A 20,021-nucleotide genomic window follows, 5' to 3' on the forward strand; every position below is an offset into this window, starting at 1 on the left:
TGCTTCTATTAGTTAGCTTTTAATTTATAATTTTCGATAACGGGTTTTATGGTATTTTTATGGCACTTTGCCTGTACCCTATCTTGAAAAGGCTTATTTAAAAGGCAGCATGTAAATCACAAACAGATCCATGAAAATGAAGTTATGCTACTTTTAAGACAGACCCAATAAATTCTTGTTAAAGCCAACAGTTTAGTAATTGCCAAATAGATTTATGTCCTATTCCAACATGGATTCAGATCATTTTTTACAGTTAAGAGCTGTAAGTGGTGGAAATTCTTTAATGTCTATGAAGGAACAAATGAACAGATGAAACAGATGAATACTTTCTTAGGTTACTTGTGCTTCTATTAAGTTGCGGGAGGTATATTTTATTTAAATAATATGGAGGGATCCTGTTATGACATTTGAAAATGTAATACAGTACTTACTTATAGATCAGGGAGAAGGCACTGATCTCAAGTTGTCCAGCACTTTCCTGTTTAACAGAAGGGAAATGAAGTGATTACTTTGCAATATAGCAATTTTGGGGTGACTCCAACAAAAGCCTTCATCTATTGCTCAATCTAGTTAATGACACAAGCATAAATGTTCATGTTAGATTACCATAACGCACGCCACAGAGAGGTCTCCTTGAAAATTCAAACATAGCAGTGAGTCCCAAATCAAGCAGCTACATGATTGAATAGAAAAACAGAGTTGGAAGGGACCTTGGAGGTCTCCTAGTCCACCCCTACACCACTTCAGACAAATGGTTATCAAACATCTTCTTAAAAACTTCCAGTGTTGGAGCATTCACAACTTCTGGAGCCAAGTTGTTCCACTGATTAATTGTTCTGTCAGGAAATTTCTTCTTAGTTCTAAGTTGCTTCTCTCCTTGATTAGTTTCCATCCATTGCTTCTTGTCCTGCTCTCAGGTGCTTTGGAGAATAGCTCGATTCCCTCTTCTTTGTGGCAACCCAAGATATTGGACCACTGCTATAATGTCTCCCCTAGTTCTTCTTTTCATTAAACTAGGTTCCTGCAACCGTTCATGTTTTAGCATCCAATCCCTTAATTATCTTTGTTGCTCTTCTCTGCACTCTTTCTAGAGTCTCCAGATCTTTTTTACATCATGGCGACCAAAACTGAATGCAGTATTCCAAGTGTGGCCTTACTAAGATATTATAAAGTGGTATTAACACTTCATGTGATCTTGATTCTATCCCTGTTTATGCAGTCTAGAACTGAGTTAGTTTTTTTGGCAGCTGCTGCACACTGCTGGCTCATATTTAAATGGTTGTCCATTAGGACTCCAAGATCCCTCTTATAGTTACTACTATTGAGCAAGGTATCACATATACGGTACCTGTGCATTTTGTTTTTCTTGCCTAAACATAGAACCTTACTTTTTTTCACCATTGAATTTCATTTCATTGAATCAAATTAGACCAGGAGATTTCCAAACCTAGCAACTTTAAGACTTATCAATTCCTAGAATTTCCCAGACAGCCATGCTAGCTGAGGAATTCTGGGAATTGAAGTCCATAAATCTTAAAGTTGCCAAATTTGGACACCCCTGAATTAGACTATCCAACATTGGTTACTTTGGAGAGAGTCCTCAACTTCTTATGACCATTTGTTTAGTGACCATTCAAAGTTATACCAGTGCTGAAAAAAGTGACCTACAACCAATCTTCACAAAAATGTCACAGGGCACCTACAGTCACTTGACCAAAATTACAGTATTTTCAATCACATACCCCAAAACTCCCCTGAGCCAATAGGTAGGATATCAGCATTTTCATAAAAGTAAATTGAAATACGCTATTTTCTTAAAGAGCAAGGGTTACACAGAAATGCAAGGGAAATGGGTGCATTATAGCATCAATGTATTACTTTATTTGTTTAATGAGCATAATAACTCAAGAAAAATGCAGTAGTAAAGTTGATGTCAGCTTCCACATTTTTATTAAAAAAGATAACTTGTTTGATGGAAAAAGAGAGACCTACATTTCACTTTTGAAGTTACTATTACTATTTTGCAAGACTAAAATCTGAATAGGAATTTTCTCCATATAAGACCCTTGTATGTATCAGACAGCATGTATGTATGTCCATGCATCATAACTAATAAAGCAAATATATGCCATCTGGTTTGGGAAAAATTGATCTGTAGCATAGGCTGGTCAGTAAACAAAACCAAATTGAATTTAAATGCTAGGTAAGGAAAATCCCACATTCAAATAGTTCTCAACTTTTGAACCCCAAATTTCTGTTGTTAAGCAAGACAGTTGTTAAGTGAGTTTTGTCCCATTTTGAAACCTTTCCTTATCACAGTTGTTAAGCAAATCATTGAAGTTGATAATTGAAGAGGATAATTAGAACTACAGAAAAAACAATTACTGCCCACTTGCCTTCCACTGAGTACCTGTACACTGCACGAGTCAAAAAGAAAATATTTACAGCATCCTGGACATAAATTGTTTCAACTCCTACCCTCAAAACGACGCTATAGAGCACTGTACACCAAGACAATTAGACACAAGAACAGATTTTTCTCCCAATGCCATCACTCTGCTAAACAAATAATTCCCTCACCACTATCAAACTATTCACTAAGGCTGCATTTCTATTACTATTAGTCCTCTCATCGTTCCTATCACCCATCTTCTCCCATCTATGACTACAGGACTGTAACTTTGTTGCTTGTATCCTTACAAATTATATTGATATTGTTTCCTGATTGCTTATTTGTAACCTATGACTATCATTAGGTGTTGTAACCTTATGATTCTTCATGAATGTGTTTTGTCTTTCTATGTCCACTGAGAGCATCTGCACCAAAGACAAATTCCTTGTGTGTCCAATCACACTTGGCCAATAAAGAATTCTATCCTATCCTATCCTAGTCTAGTCTAGTCTATTCACTTTGCTTGTCTGAAGCCTGCTGGAAAGTTACAAATGGTGATTACATGATCCTGGGACCATACAACCACCATAAATACATGCCAGTTAGCAAGGACCTGAATGCTGCAGCGGTCATTAAGTGTGAAAAATGAGTCATAAGTCACTCTTTTCAGAGCCATTGTAACTTTGAATGGCCACTAAACAAACGGTTGTAAGTCAAGGATTATTTGTACAGCTTTATATTTTACACTGCTTCAAACTTTCAAGGGCTTCTGTTCAGCGGTTCTGATGTCAGCGGTTCTGATGAATATAGATTTACCAAATCTTTCTTACCTTGGGATTTCCAAGTCGTTGCAAGTATTTTTCAAATGAGCCTTCCACATACTTGATTTGAGAGAGAGAGAGAGAGAGAAAGGGAATGCAATTAGTGATTTTGCTTTTACCCATCATCCTAAATTCTGAATAAAACCTTCAACTCAGGTTTTAGATCACCAATCTGTGAGAGCCAAAACTTTGCACTCATGTTAGCAGCTCTGAAGAACTTCCAGGTTGAAAGGATTAACTGGTGATATCTCTGCCACCTTGGGGACAACCCAGTTGGGGATTTCCTTTCATGTCTCCAGCAGGAGCTGGAGTGAAAGACGAGAGCTCAACCCCCGCCCCACAGCAGCTCTCCAACATGGGCTTTCTAATCTCCTGCCAGCGTCCCAACCAGTTGAGCCACTCCACAGCCACTGACTCACACTGATACATGGTTACAGCACACAATTAATTGACCAAAACTGTGCCTTGTGCATCTATGTATGATTTCATGTTGAAACATCACAGTAAATACATTATCAGATGTTGCAACATGAAAGAAATTACTAAATAAAATGGGAGAAAAACTGAGCTGATTTATAGTGGAAAATATCAGGAGCTTATAACACTTTTTCCAGGTAACATAAGTTTTTGCAAAGTACAATTCCCTCCATCAAATAGACAGTGGCTAACTATTTTATGCAGCTGATAAAAGGGAGCTGCAGCTCACAAAAATGTGTGTCTTTTAATAACATTTGGAAAGATGCTAGTGTCTTCTGATTTTTACCACCAAAGACTGACACAACTCACTACATCAAAGTGTCTTGATTTGGAGATCTGACACAATAAAGTATATGTGTGCCTATACAGATATCTGCAAATGGATTTAAAAGTGTCAGTCATACTGAAATGCAAACCCACTCCCCTCCAGCACTGATATTATTATCTAATTTGGTAGTGAAAAGTCTGCAAGAAAACCACCAAGCTCAGAAAGCAGCAGGGATCCTACATACTGAAATGATTTGGTCTAATATTATTTTTATTAAACTTCAATATTGCCTGACACTCAACTCTGAGCAGCTAAGAAAATTGCTATATAACAAAAATTAGGATTTAATTCCTCAGTTAAATCAATTTAAAAATCAAACATGTATAAATTATATATGGTTGGAGAGGTTTATATATGCATACTTTAAAACATACTTCAAAAACAAATATACTCACAGCCTCAAAATTTATCTGGTTTTTCCTCATGTAGGAAACACAAGCATTTCTGACTGCCATGTGATGAATCTGACAAGCATAAACCTACAAACATTGATATATCAATTAAAATTTAGGGCAATATGAACCAACTACAGTTTCATGAAGCAGAATAGATCTGTGTGCAAATTACATTTCTGTTCTGAAGCATCAGAGTTATTAATTCAAAGTTTAAAACAATGTTAAGGAAATCATTCAAATTAAGTAACTTTGGAATGTGATTAATGTGCTTCCTTATCTTAAGAGCCTGCAAACAGAAACAAAAATAAAGCAGCGATAAGCAGGATCCTTTACTTTGATAGTAAATTCAAGGATCATAAAACATACAAATTTACCAAGTTTAGCCTTAATCTTTCTTTGGTGAGATTCTGAGACAGTTTGTTGTTCAATAAATGGTATTTGGGTCATTTCTAGCCAAAATAGTTATTTCAAATTAGCTAGATAAGGGGTAAGCATAGGATAACAGTTGGAAGGGACCTTGGAGGTCTTCTAGTCCAACCTGCTGCCTAGGCAGGAAACCCTACACCACTTAAGACAGACGGTTATCCAACATCTTCTTAAAAACTTCCAGTGTTGGAGCATTCACAACTTCTGGAGTCAATTAATCCACTGATCAATTGTTCTGTCAGGAAATTTATCCTCAGTTCTAAGTTGCTTCTCTCCTTGATTAGTTTCCACCCATTGTTTCTTGTCCTACCCTCAGGTGCTTTGGGCAATAGCTTGACTCCCTCTTCTTTGTGGTAGCCCCTGAGATATTGGAAGACTGCTATCATGTCTCCCCTAGTCCTTCTTTTCATTAAACTAGACATACCCAGTTCCTGCAACTGTTCTTCATATGTTTTAGTCTCCAGTCCTCTAAGCATCTTTGTTGCACTCTTTCTAGAGTCTCAACATCTTTTTTACAGCGTGGTGACCAAAACTGGATGCAGTATTCCAAGTGTGGCCTTATAAAGTAATATTAACACTTCACATGATCTTGATTCTATCCCTCTGTTTATGCAGCCTGTGTTGGCTTTTTTGGCAGCTGCTGCACACGGCTGGCTCCTGTTTAAATGGTTGTCCACCAAAATCCCTCTCACAGTTACTACTATTGAGCAAGGTACCTGTGCATTTTGTTTTTCTTGCCTAAATGTAGAACCTGACTTTTTCACCACTGAATTTCATTTTGTTAGATAGCACCCAATGTTCAAGTCTGTCAAAATCCTTCTGTATCTTGAGCCTATCTTGTGGAGCGTTGGCTATCCCTGCCAGTTTGATGTCATCTGCAAATTTGATGAGTTCCCCATCTATTATACATGCTCCATAGTGATCCATAAATGGCTTACATTAGAACAGTGTTTTCCAACCTTAACCATATTAACAGGGGTGGTCTTCAACTCCCAGAATACCCCAGCCAGCAGTAGGTATTTCTGGGAGTTGAATTCCACACCTCTTAAAATGGCTAAGGTTGCAAAACAATTCATTAGAGCATTCATAATTATTCCCAGAGACCCGGTGCATCTCAAAGCAGTCCATGGAACTCAGATGGGAAAGAGTCCTCTGCTCCTCAAACAGGTTTGCTCCAGTTTTTAAAGTGTTGAATGTTTGTTTATAAATGTTATAAATGGCCTTGCAGTCCAGTCAAACTCCCAACAATACTTACCCATAGCTCAGAGCCAATGTAAACAATAACCCATAATAAGAAAACAATTACAAACTCGGCCAGTTGTTGCATGAGGACCTGATTAACTTATCATTTGCTCAACTGCAGCAAATGCAGTTGAAGTATACTACATTTGGCACTAGCTTGGGGAGTTTTAGGCCCAACAAATCAAACTGGGTATCAGGTGAGGAAAAATGCAGTGCACCAACTTCGCTATTTCTGGATTTTCCCCCACCCTCTCTCTCCCTCTCCCTCCCTTTCTCCCCCTCCCTCCCTCTCTCTCTCTCTCTCTCCCTCCCTCTCCCCCTCTCCCCTTCTCTCTCTGTCTCTCTCTGTGTGTATTCAATTCCCCAGCTGATATGGCCACTTGCTGAAACCCTCAAGAACTGAGCTTTGGATACATGGAGATGTCACCACTTAGAAAGAGTGCATTACATAAACTATCAAATGTTTTATTATTACTTGGGGCATAGTAATTAGTAGATGAGAGACTTCCCATCCTCTTACTCGGCATTTAAATACTACCAGAATTTCTGAGGTTCTATTTTCTAAAAAGAAACATGAAAAAACACTAAGTTCTCTAACTCCTGGTGAATAACATACAGACCCTTTTAGGGCAACCGTATAGAAGTGCAACTTTTAAGTTGTGCTCTAGATTTCCAGAAAACTCTACAACAGCTAAGCTATCTCCTGCTGGCTCCTATCCAAGTCCCAAGGAGGCTTAACTATAGCGCCTGAAGAAAACTGGTCTGTGTTAAGCTACAGAGTTTATCTTAATTTCGTGAACTGCCTTTATGCAATCAGCTTGGAACTCAGCCAGAGTCCACACTGCTAAACCCCAGTTTAACCATGGCAGATGAGTAAGCCACTATGTATCAGTAAACTAGGACTACCAATGAAGGTAGCCGGCTTCCCAAAAGACAGGAAAGTCAAACCCAACCCAAGTTTGAAGTTTAACCCACTGTAGGGACCAAACTTCTTTAAAAGTTGGTTGTAAAAGTTAGACACGTTTTTAATCAAGCAAGCAGGACCCTTTCAACCTGGTTGTGTTAAATTCATACTTCAGGGTACACTTCTAGCTGGGTCAACCAATTCATTAGTCCCGGGGTTAATCCCCCCCCTTTTTTTAAAGGCAACCGGGAAACGCTTTCAAGTGCCTTCAACAACTTTTTACAAAGCAGAAATAAAACTCGAGAACTTTCACTTCAAGCCGAAGAGGTCGGGGCTGACTCGTTAGGCTTCATCTTCTGCTTGGCCGCTTGAATAGAGACACACCACCACCACCACCCCAAAAAAATTAAGGAGAAGGAAGAGAAGGAACAGGCTGGGTCTCTGCTCACGGGTGTTGCGCGTATACACGGTTTAGTGAGTCGTGGTTTTCGCCCCCTCTCCCCAAATAAGCCCAAGAGCCAAGGGCCAAAGGGGGGGGGGGGTCGTCCCCAAGCGCCAGCCCAGGCTTTACCTGTTCGGAAATGGCCCGGAAGAGACAAGTGGCGTCTTTGGCCGTGAGCTTGCGGTAGAGTCCCTGGCTGCCCAAGTACTCATCCATGGTCACCTCGCTGAGGGACTTCTGCCCAAAGTACTTCTTCCAGCACTTCTGCATGGCCGAGGCAGGGGGAGAAGCAGGCGAGGCGAGGCTGCGGGAAGAGGGAGCCACAGCCCCCAGGGAAGAAAAGGGCGCAGGGGGAAGCTAAGAGGGCGAAGGTAGCGGGGGAGGAAAGCAGCGCGCAAGGGTCGGGGCGAGCGCGGCTGGGGAGGAAGGTGTGGCCCGGCCAGGCCCTTATCAAGGCGAGCGTGTGGGGTGGGAGGAGGAGGAGGCGGCCGGAGAGGGTCTCTCAGCTGTCGGCAATTTGCCTCGGGCTAAGAGCGCGCCAGCTCGGCGCACGTGGAAAACCGGCACGTGGCGGACAGCCCGCGTTTGGCTTGGCTTTTCCCACCAGGCGCTTCGGGAGTGAGTGGGTGGGATCCGATCTGAGTCTGGGTGGTGAAGGGAACCCCGCGTGGCCCCTGACCTGTAGGGAGGAGGGGGAAGGTGTTGTTGTTGTTGTTGTTGTTGTTTTGGGGGGGGGCACTCTTTGGACCAGTCTGCCTGACTGGTTAAGACTGGAGACCTTGGCAGGGATAGGGATAAGGTTTCTTGCCTTGAGCAGGGGGTTGGACTAGAAGACCTCTGAGGTCCCCCTTCCAGCCCTAGGGATTTCTGTTCTATGATTAGTGAATGAGCTGAAGTCTGTTGTGTGGGGTCAGTTGGGGTAATGGAGGCTCCAGGTGTTGCCCATAGGCGCAACCACTCTGATCTAGGGACGGCGTTACCAAATGCCTTTACTTGTCATTAACTGGGAATTGCTTAGACCAGGGGTGTCCACACTTGGGAACTTTAAGACTTGTGGACTTCAACTCCCAGAATTCCCCAATCAGCATGGCTGGCTGAGGAATTCTGGAGTTGAAGTCCACAAGTCTTAAAGTTCCCAAGTTTGGACACCCCTGGCTTAGATGATTACCAGATCTCTCCATAGAGTGGAGAGTGCATGCAAAACAAACCCATGGGCTTGTTTTAAACAGTGTATGCTACATTAAAGTAAAAGGGGTTGTAATCTATTCACCGGCAGTAATGGTTCAGCCTAGGGACAAGGTGGCTCAGTGGCTAAGATGCTGAGCTTGTCGATCAGAAAGGTCGGCAGTTCAGCAGTTCAAATCCCTAGCACCACGTAACGGAGCAAGCTCCCGTTACTTGTTCCAACTTCTGCCAACCTAGCAGTTCAAAAGCATGTAAAAGTGCAAGTAGAAATTAGGAACCACCTTTGGTGGGAAGGTAACAGTATTCCGTGCCCCTTCAGTGTTGTCATGCCAGCAAAATGACCATGGAGACGTCTTCGGACAGTGCTGGCTCTTTGGCTTTGAAACGGAGATGAGCACCGCCCCCTAGAGTCAGGAACGACTAGCACATATGTGTGAGGGGAACCTTTACATTTTTAATGGTTCAGTCAGTTCATCTTGCTGTGATTTATCATAATCTGCATGCAGCTGTTTGACAACGCACTGGGTAAATCCATCTGTTCCGTGTGGTAACACTCCATGTACTCTCCAAAGTTGCTTTCCCTATTTGATGTCCCACAGCAACTTGGATCTGGGTTTCCATAATTGGCCAGTGACTCATGCTTGATCTTAGCTCAAAGGATGAGAAACTGACCATTCCTTAGATTTAAAAATCAGACAGGGTCAATGAGATTTTCAGTCTTCCAGGTCATGGTTGTCTGAAAAGTGCTTTTTCAAGAGGCAACTGGACTTCCTTGCTTTTTCTTTGAAGGCGTTTTGCTTCTCATCCAAGAAGCTTCTTCACCTCTGACTGGATGGTGTGATGTGGAAGGATTTATATCCCTTGCCGGTCTGCCATGCTGAGGTTATCACAAAATGCATTTTATCTCCTTGAATAAAATGCAACAGTATGCAGTCTAAGGTTTGAACTTAGAGCAAGTTGAGTTAAGAGATTTATTATTTTTATTTTAGTTTGTCAAACATGTAAAATATAACAGGTATAAGTATAAACATAAATATGAACACAGTAAATGGGTAGGAATAAATGGAGATAGTAGGACAGGGATGATGGGCACGCTGGTGCGCTTATACAGACCTCTTAGGAATGGGCTGAGGTCAACAGTAGACAGTTTAAGGTTAAAGTTATTGGGGTTTGAGGAATTAATAACAGAGTCAGGTAGTGCATTCCAGGCATTGACCACTCTGTTGCTGAAGTTGTATTTTCTGCAATTGAGTTTGGAGCGGTTTACCTTGAGTTTGTATCTATTGAGGTTGAAGCTGAAGTAATCATTGACAGGTAGGACATTGTAATGGATAATTTTGTGTACTAAATTTACCCTAACCATAATTACCTGTGAGAGTTCTCCATTGAGAGGGAGCAAACATGATTTCAAATCTGACCAGGGGTCACTACTGCCGGTTTGCTCGTGCCCACACCCCATATGCGACTGATGTGCGCTGCGCACGCATGCACAGTGCAATAAAAAAAATTCACTGCACATGTGCAGAAGCAAAAAAGCGGAGAACCAGTTCAGGGGCATGGCAGGCCTGGGTTGCTGCTGGTTCCAGCGACCCAGGCCGCCAAACCACTACTGCTGTGGCCGAACCAGGCCAAACCGGTAGGAATCCACCTCTGAATCTGACCAAGAGTCCAACTAACTGTCCTGCTCAGAGAGCCAATGACAAAATGGGGCTGATGGCCTCCAAGAAAAAAAAAGATCCAAATCAAATTGCAGGCTGAAGAATTGCATGCATATTTAACAAGAGAAGGCTTTATAGATTGCACAGAATGTATATAATTTCATGCATAACGATGTCAGGATTTAGACATTTAAATAGCCTTGGGAACTCTTGGCTCATCACATTAAAGTGATACTTTTATAAAGGAAACATTAAATTGATCATTAAGGTTTACTGAACAAGCCATGATTGCCTAATTTAAAAAAAAAATCATATGCTTAGTTTATATACCGTGGGAAAGCCTCCTACTTAATCATGGTTTATTGAAGGAGACTGAGTTTACAAAACATAATTACCGTAACACAAATTGGTTTTGGCACTTTGCCCACTTTGTCAACCAAGACAAGGGCCTCTTTGCCTTACATGGCAGAATAGTCTCATCTCCATTTGAGGTTTACAAGATGCTATATAAAAACATCAGCTGGTTTCACACAAAATGTGAATCTGCTGAACGAAAGCTTTAATTCTCAATTTCATTGGAGGTGACAAATACTATCGCAAACTTGCATAGATCTTATGTCAGTTTCAGTTACGGCAGCTCTCTTGTTCAAACCCACATAGTTAACTGCCAATCACGCTGTCCATGAAGGTAGCAAATTTTTCTGGTTGTCCAGGAACAAATGGCTTCAGAGTAGAGAAGTCCATCGATTTGAGCGTCTCCACAAGAGTCCTATGAAAAAGGGAACAATCATCATAACCAATCAAAATTACCATGAAATATTTGTTTTCTCGAATCTGTATCTTGGTTTTCCTATAGTCTATAGCAGTGGTGGGTTCCAGATCCTGTTGCAACTGGTATGATGCAACAGGGCCCGGTGTCCACCATATGAATGCGTGCAGCACGCACGCACACATGCGCAGGGCACACATGCATCTTTACCTCCTGCGACGCTCTGTGACAGCTCCGCGACACTCCAGCTGCTTGACGGAGCGTCGTGCAGGCGCCATACGCTCCGTGCACGTGTGCGGAAGTGTTGAAGAGCTCAAATACAGGTAAGGAGGGTGGGCGGACGGGCCCTCCGGAGCATCATACCGGAACAGTACCCTGTGCTCCCAGCAGGCACCGGTATGCCCATACAGGGGCGTACCGCCTGCAACTCACCACTGGTCTATAGTCAAAAAAAGAGCTGCCCGAAGAATTAAGGATATAGAAGCACAAAATGATATAGCTACCCTTAGTAAGATGGGTAACCTGAAATGGCTGAGCAAATACAAACATACTTTTCAAGTAGACAGTTATTTGAAGTTACAATGGCCAAAGCATCTTAGGGAGATATTTATGGGAGCGAGATTCGAGCAGCTTGACACAATAGTCAGATATGGGATATTCCACTCTATACCCTACAATGAGCGTCTCTGCATTTGCAGAGCAGCAGAGGTAGAAGACTTGGCTCACATCCTATTGGATTGTTGCTTGTATAAGGGGGGGGGGGGTGGGAGACAGGTACCTTGGTCTATATACCAAACGAAGGACCCTGTGTGATCCCCATATCAAAACAACTTACCTTAGGTGAGGCCAGAACCAGAAAATAACATTTAACACAGCACAGTCCTTAATCAAAATGGTTTGGTTGAGATCTGCATATGTGGGACTGATTGGGGTAGATTGCAGGGGTGACACCGAAATATAATTTAATGTCATTTTATTCTATTTTATATATTTATGTATTAAATTATATTGTATTTTATCCTATAACTATTGTATTTTACCTTACTCTTATTTTAAGGTGCTTCTATAAGATTTTATTGGCGGTATGTGTTTAGACTATGTGTTTTGATGTGGCTTACAGGTAATCAATAAAGCTATTGCATCATATAGACTTGGACTATGTGGTCAAGATACTGTAAGACTTCACATCAGCTATAGAAAGAAATCTCAGGTATCCAGGAACTCAGCACCACATAATCAAAATTTCTCTGAAAATAGCTGATTTATTGTAGAAAAGAATATGCAAGAAGACTTGGAATCAATCTCTTTGTGAATTACCATATTTTTCGGAGTATAAGATGCTCCCCCCCAAAAAAAAGATGGTGAAATTTGGGTGCGTCTTATACATTGAATATAGCCCCACCCACTCACCGCCCCCCCACCCTTTGGCCTCTGCCTCCCAGCAATTTACCTCCTTGCAGCAAACGGAGAAAATGGGGCTTGCGAAGGCTGCAATAGGCTATAGCAATGTTTGGAAATGTTTATTCCATTTGTATGCTGCCCTATTCCCGAGGGACTCAGGGCGGCTAACAAACAAGGTGGGGGGGGGGGAATACAAACAACAGAACAAAAGACAAAAGAAGTTAAAAACAAAGCAAGAGTCGCAACAATTCAAGTGGGGCTGGGAACTCATCAGCCCCAGGCCTGCCGGAACAGCCAGGTCTTAATGGCTTTGCGGAAAGCCTGGAGGGTAGTGAGGGTCTGGATCTCCACGGGGAGATCGTTCCAGAGGGCCGGAGCAGCCACAGAGAAGGCCCTCCTCCGGGTGGTCGACAGTCAACATTGGCTAGCAGATGGTATTCGGAGGAGGCCTAATCTGTGGGATCTAATTGGTCATAGGGAGGTAATTGGCAGGAGGCGGTCTCTCAAGTACCCAGGTCCAATACCATGTAGGGCTTTAAAAGTAACGACTAGCACCTTGAAGTGCGTCCGGAGCCCAATAGGCAGCCAGTGCAGCTCGCGGAGGATAGGTGTAACGTGGGTGTACCGAGGTGCACCCACAATCGCTTGCGCGGCTGCATTCTGGATAAGCTGAAGTCTCCGAATGCTCTTCAAGGGCAGCCCCATGTAGAGCGCGTTACAGTAGTCCAGTCTTGAGGTCACAAGGGCGTGAGTGACTGTTCTGAGGGCCTCCCGGTTCAGGTAGGGACGCAATTGGTGCACCAGGCAAACCTGGGCAAATGTCCCCCTGGTCACAGCCGACAGATGATGTTCTAAAGTCAGCTGTGGGTCCAGGAGGACTCCCAAATTGCGAACCCTGTCTGAGGGGGCGTATAATTTCACCCCTGAGCCTGAGAGATGGAATACAAGGCCAATCTTTGGGAGGGAAAAACACAAGCCACTCGGTCTTGTCGGGATTGAGTGCAAGCTTGTTCACACCCATCCAGACCCTGACAGCCTCCAGGCACTGACACATCACTTCAACTGCTTCACTGAGTTGGCACGGGGCGGACAGATACAACTGTGTATCGTCCGCGTATTGGTGGTATTTTATCCCGTGCCAACGAATGATCTCACCCAGTGGCTTCATGTAGATATTGAATAGGAGGGGAGACAGGACCAAACCCTGCGGCACCCCATAATTAAGGGGCTTAGGGGTCGACCTCTACCCTCCGACCAACACCGACTGCGACCTGTCCGAGAGGTAGGAGGAGAACCACCGAAGAACGGTGCCTCCCACTCCCACCTCACGCAACCGCCGCAGAAGGATACCATGGTCGATACCATACCAATCCTGGCAGCCTGAAACAGCTGATGATCGGGAAGCAGCAAATTCCTGGCAGAAGCAGATTTTTTTTCTTGTGCTAATCAGGCTGTTTGCTGCTTGCTGCAAGAAGATAAGTCAATAACTATAAATGCCTATAGAATGTTCAAATTATTAGACCTATTTTTTAAAGACTGATTTATTATTGCTCTAGACAGCTTAACAAAATGAAGCTTTTTAAAATAAATGCTTGATCTGAAGAGACCCAGTGCTATTGTATCTTCTTTTAAATAGCAGAGAATAACTATACTTCCAGAAAGCACATCAATTTTAACAGCTTCTGTACAAGTATAGTCTGAAATGAAACACTACAAACAGTGTACATTGTCTGCATTGTTTGCTGTTTGTTGCAAGGAGGCAAATTGCTGGGAGGCAGAAGCACATTCTCCCCCCCTTGTTTTCCTCCCCAAAACGACTGTGCTAGTCGTTCCCAACTCTAGGGGATGGTGCTCATCTCCGTTTCAAAGCCGAAGAGCCAGCGCTGTCCGAAGACGTCTCTGTAGTCGTGTGGCCGGCATAAGTAAATGCCGAAGGTGCACAGAATGCTGTTACCTTCCACCAAAGGTGGTCCCTATTTTTCTACTTGCATTTTTTATGTGCTAGGTAGGCAGAAGCTGGGAGAAGTAACTCACTCAGTTACGTGGCGCTAGGGATTTGAACTGCCGAACTGTCAACATTTCTAATTGACAAGCTCAGCATCTTAGCCACTGAGCTACCACGTCTCTTCTACTCCTCCACTTACAAACAGTTAATTCAGTGACCATTCAAACTCTCAATGGTACTGAAAAATGTGACTTATGACTGTTTCTCATAATTAGGACCTTTGTAGCATCCCCATGATCACGTGATCAAAATTCAGATGCTTGGCTACTCATTACAGATGTGGTCCCCTTTTGCAACCGTTTGACAAGCAATGTCAATGGGGAAGCCAAATTCACTAATATCCAGGTTAGGAACTTATCAACTACAGTGATTCACTTAACAACTGTGGCAAGAAAAGTTGTAAAATGGGGCAAAACTCATTGAACAAATGTCTCACTGAACAGCAGAGATTTTGGGTTCAATTGTGGTCATAAGGCAAGGACTACCTGTAGTGCAGGCAAACTCTGCCCACATCCTGGAGTTTGATCCTGACGGAGCTCAAGATTGACTCAGGCTTCCATCCATCCGAGGTTGGTAAAATGAGGACTGAGATTGTTGGGGGATAGAAGCTGGCTCTGTAAACGCTTAGAGAGGGCTGTAAAATACTATGGAGTGGTATATTACAGTAAAACAATTACTGCCAATCTGCCTTCCATTGAGGACCTGTACACTGCACAAGTCAAAAAGAGGGCTGAGAAAATATCTAGACTCCTCGCATCCCGGACATAAATTGTTTCAACTCCTACCCTCAAAATGACGCTATAGAGCCCTGCATACCAAGACAACTAGACACAAGAACAGTTTTTTCCCCTGAATGCTATCACTCTGCTAAATAAATAATTCCCTCACCCCTGTCAAACCATTCACTAAGGCTGCATTATTATTACTATTAGTCTTCTCTTCATTCCTATCACACATTTCCTCCCACTTATGATTGCAGGACTGTAACTGTGTTGCTTGTATCCTTATGATTTATATGGATATTGATTGTTTCCTGATTGCTTATTTGTACCCTATGACTATCATTAAGTGTTGTACCTTAGGATTCTTGATGAATGTATCTTGTCTTTTTATGTACACTGAGAGCATCTGCACCAAAGACACATTCCTTGTGTGTCCAAAGACACTTGGTCAATAAAGAATTCTATTCTATTCTATTCTATTCCATTCCATTCCATATAAATGTAAGTACTGCTATTCTTTTAACTATCTGTTTGTTTCCACTTTAAACTAGCTTGATTTCTATTTATATGGCTGTTGATATAGAATAGAATAGAATAGAATTTTATTATTTGTATGCCGCCCTTCTCCGGGAGGACTCAGGGCGGCGAACAATTCAAACGGGGGAAAAGGGGAACATAAAAATGAAATACAAATAATAAAAATAGGCAACAGTCGCACAACCATACATGTCGAGAGGGGAGGGAACTCATCACCCCCAGGCCTGCCGGCAAAGCCAGGTTTTGACGGCTTTTCGGAAGGCCTGGAGAGAGGTGAGGGTCCGAATCCCTGCGGGGAGTTCATTCCAGAGGGCCAGAGCTGCCACAGAGAAGGCCCTCCCCCGGGTAATAGCCAGATGGCATTGGCTGGTAGATGGCACCCGGAGGAGGCCAACCCTGTGAGATCTAATGGGTCTGTGGGAGGTAATTGGCAGCAGGCGGTCTCTCAAGTATATTACCCTCAGCCTGCTATTACATTGCTCATTGCCCATTAGTTGAACCTGTTCATCTTGAGTTCAGCACCACTCCTGCACATTTCTTAACAATGTCAGCATTAACCTGTGCCAGAGCTTCTGAATGCTCCAACACTGGACGATTTTAAGATGTTGGATATCCTTTTGTCTGAAGTGCTGTATGGCTTCCTGCCTAAGCAGGGGGGTTGGGCTAGAAGACCTTCAAGGTCCCTTCCAACTCTGTTATTCTATTCTAACTACTTATACAATGAAGCTCTGATAATTTCTCAGCTACCGCAGAAGCTACAAATCAAACCATCTCTATGTAACAGCCCCAAGGTTTAAACCAAACCTCTATTTCTTCCACCGTTTATGTGATAACAAACCTCTTGCTCATTTCTCTGATATGGGTGTCGAGGCTGCTTGCCACATGCTTTGGTAATGATCTAATATAGTCCCAGGCTTTTTACCTTCAGCTTTGCCACCTTCGGCCCTCACACCATGGCACAGAGGACTTGGCATTGTTTAGCAATAGCAATAGCAGTTAGACTTATATAGGGCTTCATAGGGCTTTCAGCCCTCTCTAAGTGGTTTACAGAGTCAGCATATCACCCCCACAGTCTGGGTCCTCATTTTAATCACCTCAGAAGGATGGAAGGCTGAGTCAACCTTGAGCCGCTGAGATTTGAACTGCCGAACTGCAGCTAACAGTCAGCTGAAGTGGCTGCAGTACTGCACTCTAACCACTGCGCCACCTCGGCTCAAACCAAATTGGCTGTTAGGTTGCAAGAAATCATCTGGATCTCTTTGAACTTTCCTTTCCAGTCATTTACTTGTAAGCAGTTCAAAAAAAGCAGACGAGATCTTCATAAAACCATCTGTGCGATGATCAGCAAGCAGAACATTCATTCCCAATGAACAAGGAGATGTGCCCACAAGAAAGCAGACATCAAAGAAAGTCCAGAGAATGGTCCCTATGGGTACCATGGACAGCTCCCAGCTATTATTAGTAGAAATTAGTATTACTACTATTTTCAATTGCAAGAGACTATAAGAAGTTGGCAAATCTGGATTCAGCACTTATAGCTCAAAAATGCTGGGTGGCAGATATAGACAAAATTGAAAAGTGTCCGTCCCCCCCCCCCCCAAAAAAAAAAAACCTGAACAAAATGAATGAGAAAATTTACTGGTTTAGTTAGGAAATACACCTCCTGATAAGCTGTCAGTGACTAAACAATAAAACCGTGATGGCGAACCTGTGGCCCTCTCGGCAGTCACATGAGCCGTCACCCCAGTTCAGCTCCACCATGCATGCACGCACGCCTCCCACCAACCAGCTGATTTTTGGGTGTCTGCCACACATGCGGGGGGGGGGGAGCGGAGCGCATGCAGGAGACGCGCACACATGTGCGGGGTGTGTGTTACATGGGCTCCGTTTTTTATTCCAGGAGGCTGCACAGAGGCCTGCTATGCCCAAAATGGGGCACAGGGGTGTGTGGTGCGAACCCCCACCAATCCGTTTTTGGTCCCAGGAGGCTTCAGAGATGATTGCTAGGCCCAAAACAGGGCACAGGGGTGTGTGGTGTGCCCTCATCCGCACGATCCATTTTTGGTCCCAGGAGGCTTCAGGGAGGCTTGCTAGGCCCAAACGGGGCACAAGGGTGTGTAGTGCGCCCTCCCCTGATCTATTTCTGGTCTCAGGAGGCTGCACGGAGGCCTGCTAGGCCCAAAACGGGGCACAGGTATGTGGTGCGCCCCCCCAATCTATTTTTGGTCCCAGAAGGCTTCAGAAAGGCCTTCTAGGCCCAAAACAGGGTGCAGTGGGGGGGGGCACACACGCATGCGTGAGGGGGGGGGGTTGCACACACCTGCCTCAGGGGTGGGGCACACGGGGGTGTCATGTGTATTGCATTCTGGGTGTGAGCACGCATACATGCGCTTTCAGCATGCAATGACCAAAAGGTTAGCCATCACTGCAATAGAATATTCTATAATAGAATATAGTAGAATCTTAAGAGTTCATATATTGCTCTGGTTCTTCATAATATTTCAGGACAAAGACATTTATCATATCATTGGTTTAGAAGAACCTTCACCGGATTTCTGGTTCAAAACTTTTCCCAGAAAGCATGAAAGCCAGCTGGGTGACTTTGAGCCAGTTCTTCTTTCTCGGCCCACCTCACAGGGTTGTTGTTGTGGGAAAATAGGAGGAGGAAGGATGTATATTCACCATCTTGAATTATTTATTAAAGTAATTAAGAGTGCATAAAATATTTAAAGGAAATAAAAAAATAAAGGAATAGCACAAACCAGAGCTATCTATCTCGCTTAATTCAGAACTTAAGATAACTAAAGCAGTGTTTCTCAACCTTGGCAACTTGAAGATGTCCGGACTTCAAGTCCCAGAATTCCCCAGCCAGCATTCGCTGAACTAAAGGACCCTCCTCAGCAACCATCAAATTAAAAACACAAAAAGCAACTGTTTTGCTCCTACTATTTTTGACTTAAGAGCCAAGAACATCTGCACGGCAACCAACGACGTTGGGAAAATCCATACCTGCTTGTGCAGTAAAAGAGATACCCATCTTTGTGCAGCTGCCTGGCCAGTTCCAACTGATGGTTGTCCATAAGCTTGTCATTGATCACAACCAGGAGAGGTTTCCCAGCTTCCAAAACTTCCAAACAGCTGCCTGCTCCTGTAGCAAAAGCACCAGAAGCAGATCATTCTACTTGACATAGCAGCAAAAATGGGTTGATGGAATAAAACGGGGAATAAGAGATTGGATTAAATAAGAAGAATTAACAGATTAACAGAGTTGGAAGGGACCCTGTAGGTCATCTAGTCCAATCCCTTGCTCAAGCAGGAGACCCTGCACCATTTCTGACAAATGGCAGTTCAGTCTCTTTCTTGAAAGTCTCAAGTGATGAAGCTCCCACAACTTCCGAAGGCAACTTCTGTTCCATGGGTTGATTGTTCTCACTGTCAGAAAATTCCTCCTTATTTCTAGGTTGAATCTCTCCTTGGTCAGTTTCCATCCATTATTCCTTGTTTGGCCTTGGGGTGCTTTGGAAAATAGCTTGACCCCTTCCTCTCTCTGGCAGCTCCTCATGACTGTTTCATGACTGTTTATAACTGCTCACTGACGAGAAATACAATAAAATTTCTATAGTTGTTATCTCCCTTGAACTTAAGACATTTCTCTTTTAAATCAACCTTCACATTTGTTTCCAGGGCGCAATACTCTACATAAATACTCATCATTGGCATCCTTCAGTCCAGTAGTGGGTTTCAAATTTTGTTAGAACCTCTTCTATAGGAGTGACCTGTTTTGTGGGAGTGGCTTGTCAGCCATGTGACTGAGTGGGAGTGGCTTGGCAGTCATGTGACTGGGTGGGCGTGACCAACTTGTAAAAGGTGGTGAAACTCACTTAACAACGCTCTTGCTTAGTAACCAAAATGTTGGCTCAGAAACTCTGGCATTTGAAGCATGCAAGTCTTAAAGCTGTCAAGTTACAAGACCCTTGCACCCCTAACCCTTTAGGAAAAAAAAAACCCAGGAGTGTTCAAACTTGACAGCTTTAAGACTTGTGGACTTCAACTCCCAGAATTCCTACTCTCGCTCTTCATCTTGATGATGTGCAGACGGGCGGGGGGAGGGAGCTGTTCTAAATGGCACTGTAGATTTGTAGATTTTCTATAGAAGAGGTTAGAACTGGCAGGAACCACCCCTGCTTCAGTCTCAAAAGACTATGGTATCATGCTCTGGAAACAGGTCCTAAAGCAGCATCTGGTGTGGCTAAAAAGGCCAATTCGGGAACCGCAATCCCTTCCACATTGAGGGCAGATCCATTCTGCCCCCTGCCC

General features: G+C 43.4%; 1 protein-coding gene across 1 annotated transcript in view; it reads right to left on the minus strand.

Moving 5' to 3' along the window:
• ALG13 (ALG13 UDP-N-acetylglucosaminyltransferase subunit) overlaps positions 1 to 20,021 on the minus strand; it is a 77,111-nt gene that overhangs the window by 50,518 nt on the left and 6,572 nt on the right. The window contains exons 3-8 of the mRNA XM_032228528.1: positions 18,714 to 18,852; positions 10,932 to 11,039; positions 7,557 to 7,731; positions 4,414 to 4,497; positions 3,223 to 3,273; positions 432 to 478 (exon numbers count right to left, since the gene is read on the minus strand). Coding sequence (XP_032084419.1) covers positions 432 to 478; positions 3,223 to 3,273; positions 4,414 to 4,497; positions 7,557 to 7,731; positions 10,932 to 11,039; positions 18,714 to 18,852 — 604 coding nt within the window. The remainder of the gene's footprint in view (positions 1 to 431; positions 479 to 3,222; positions 3,274 to 4,413; positions 4,498 to 7,556; positions 7,732 to 10,931; positions 11,040 to 18,713; positions 18,853 to 20,021) is intronic.

This window comes from Thamnophis elegans, chromosome 12 (genome assembly GCF_009769535.1).
Source record: "Thamnophis elegans isolate rThaEle1 chromosome 12, rThaEle1.pri, whole genome shotgun sequence".
NCBI lineage: Eukaryota > Metazoa > Chordata > Lepidosauria > Squamata > Colubridae > Thamnophis > Thamnophis elegans.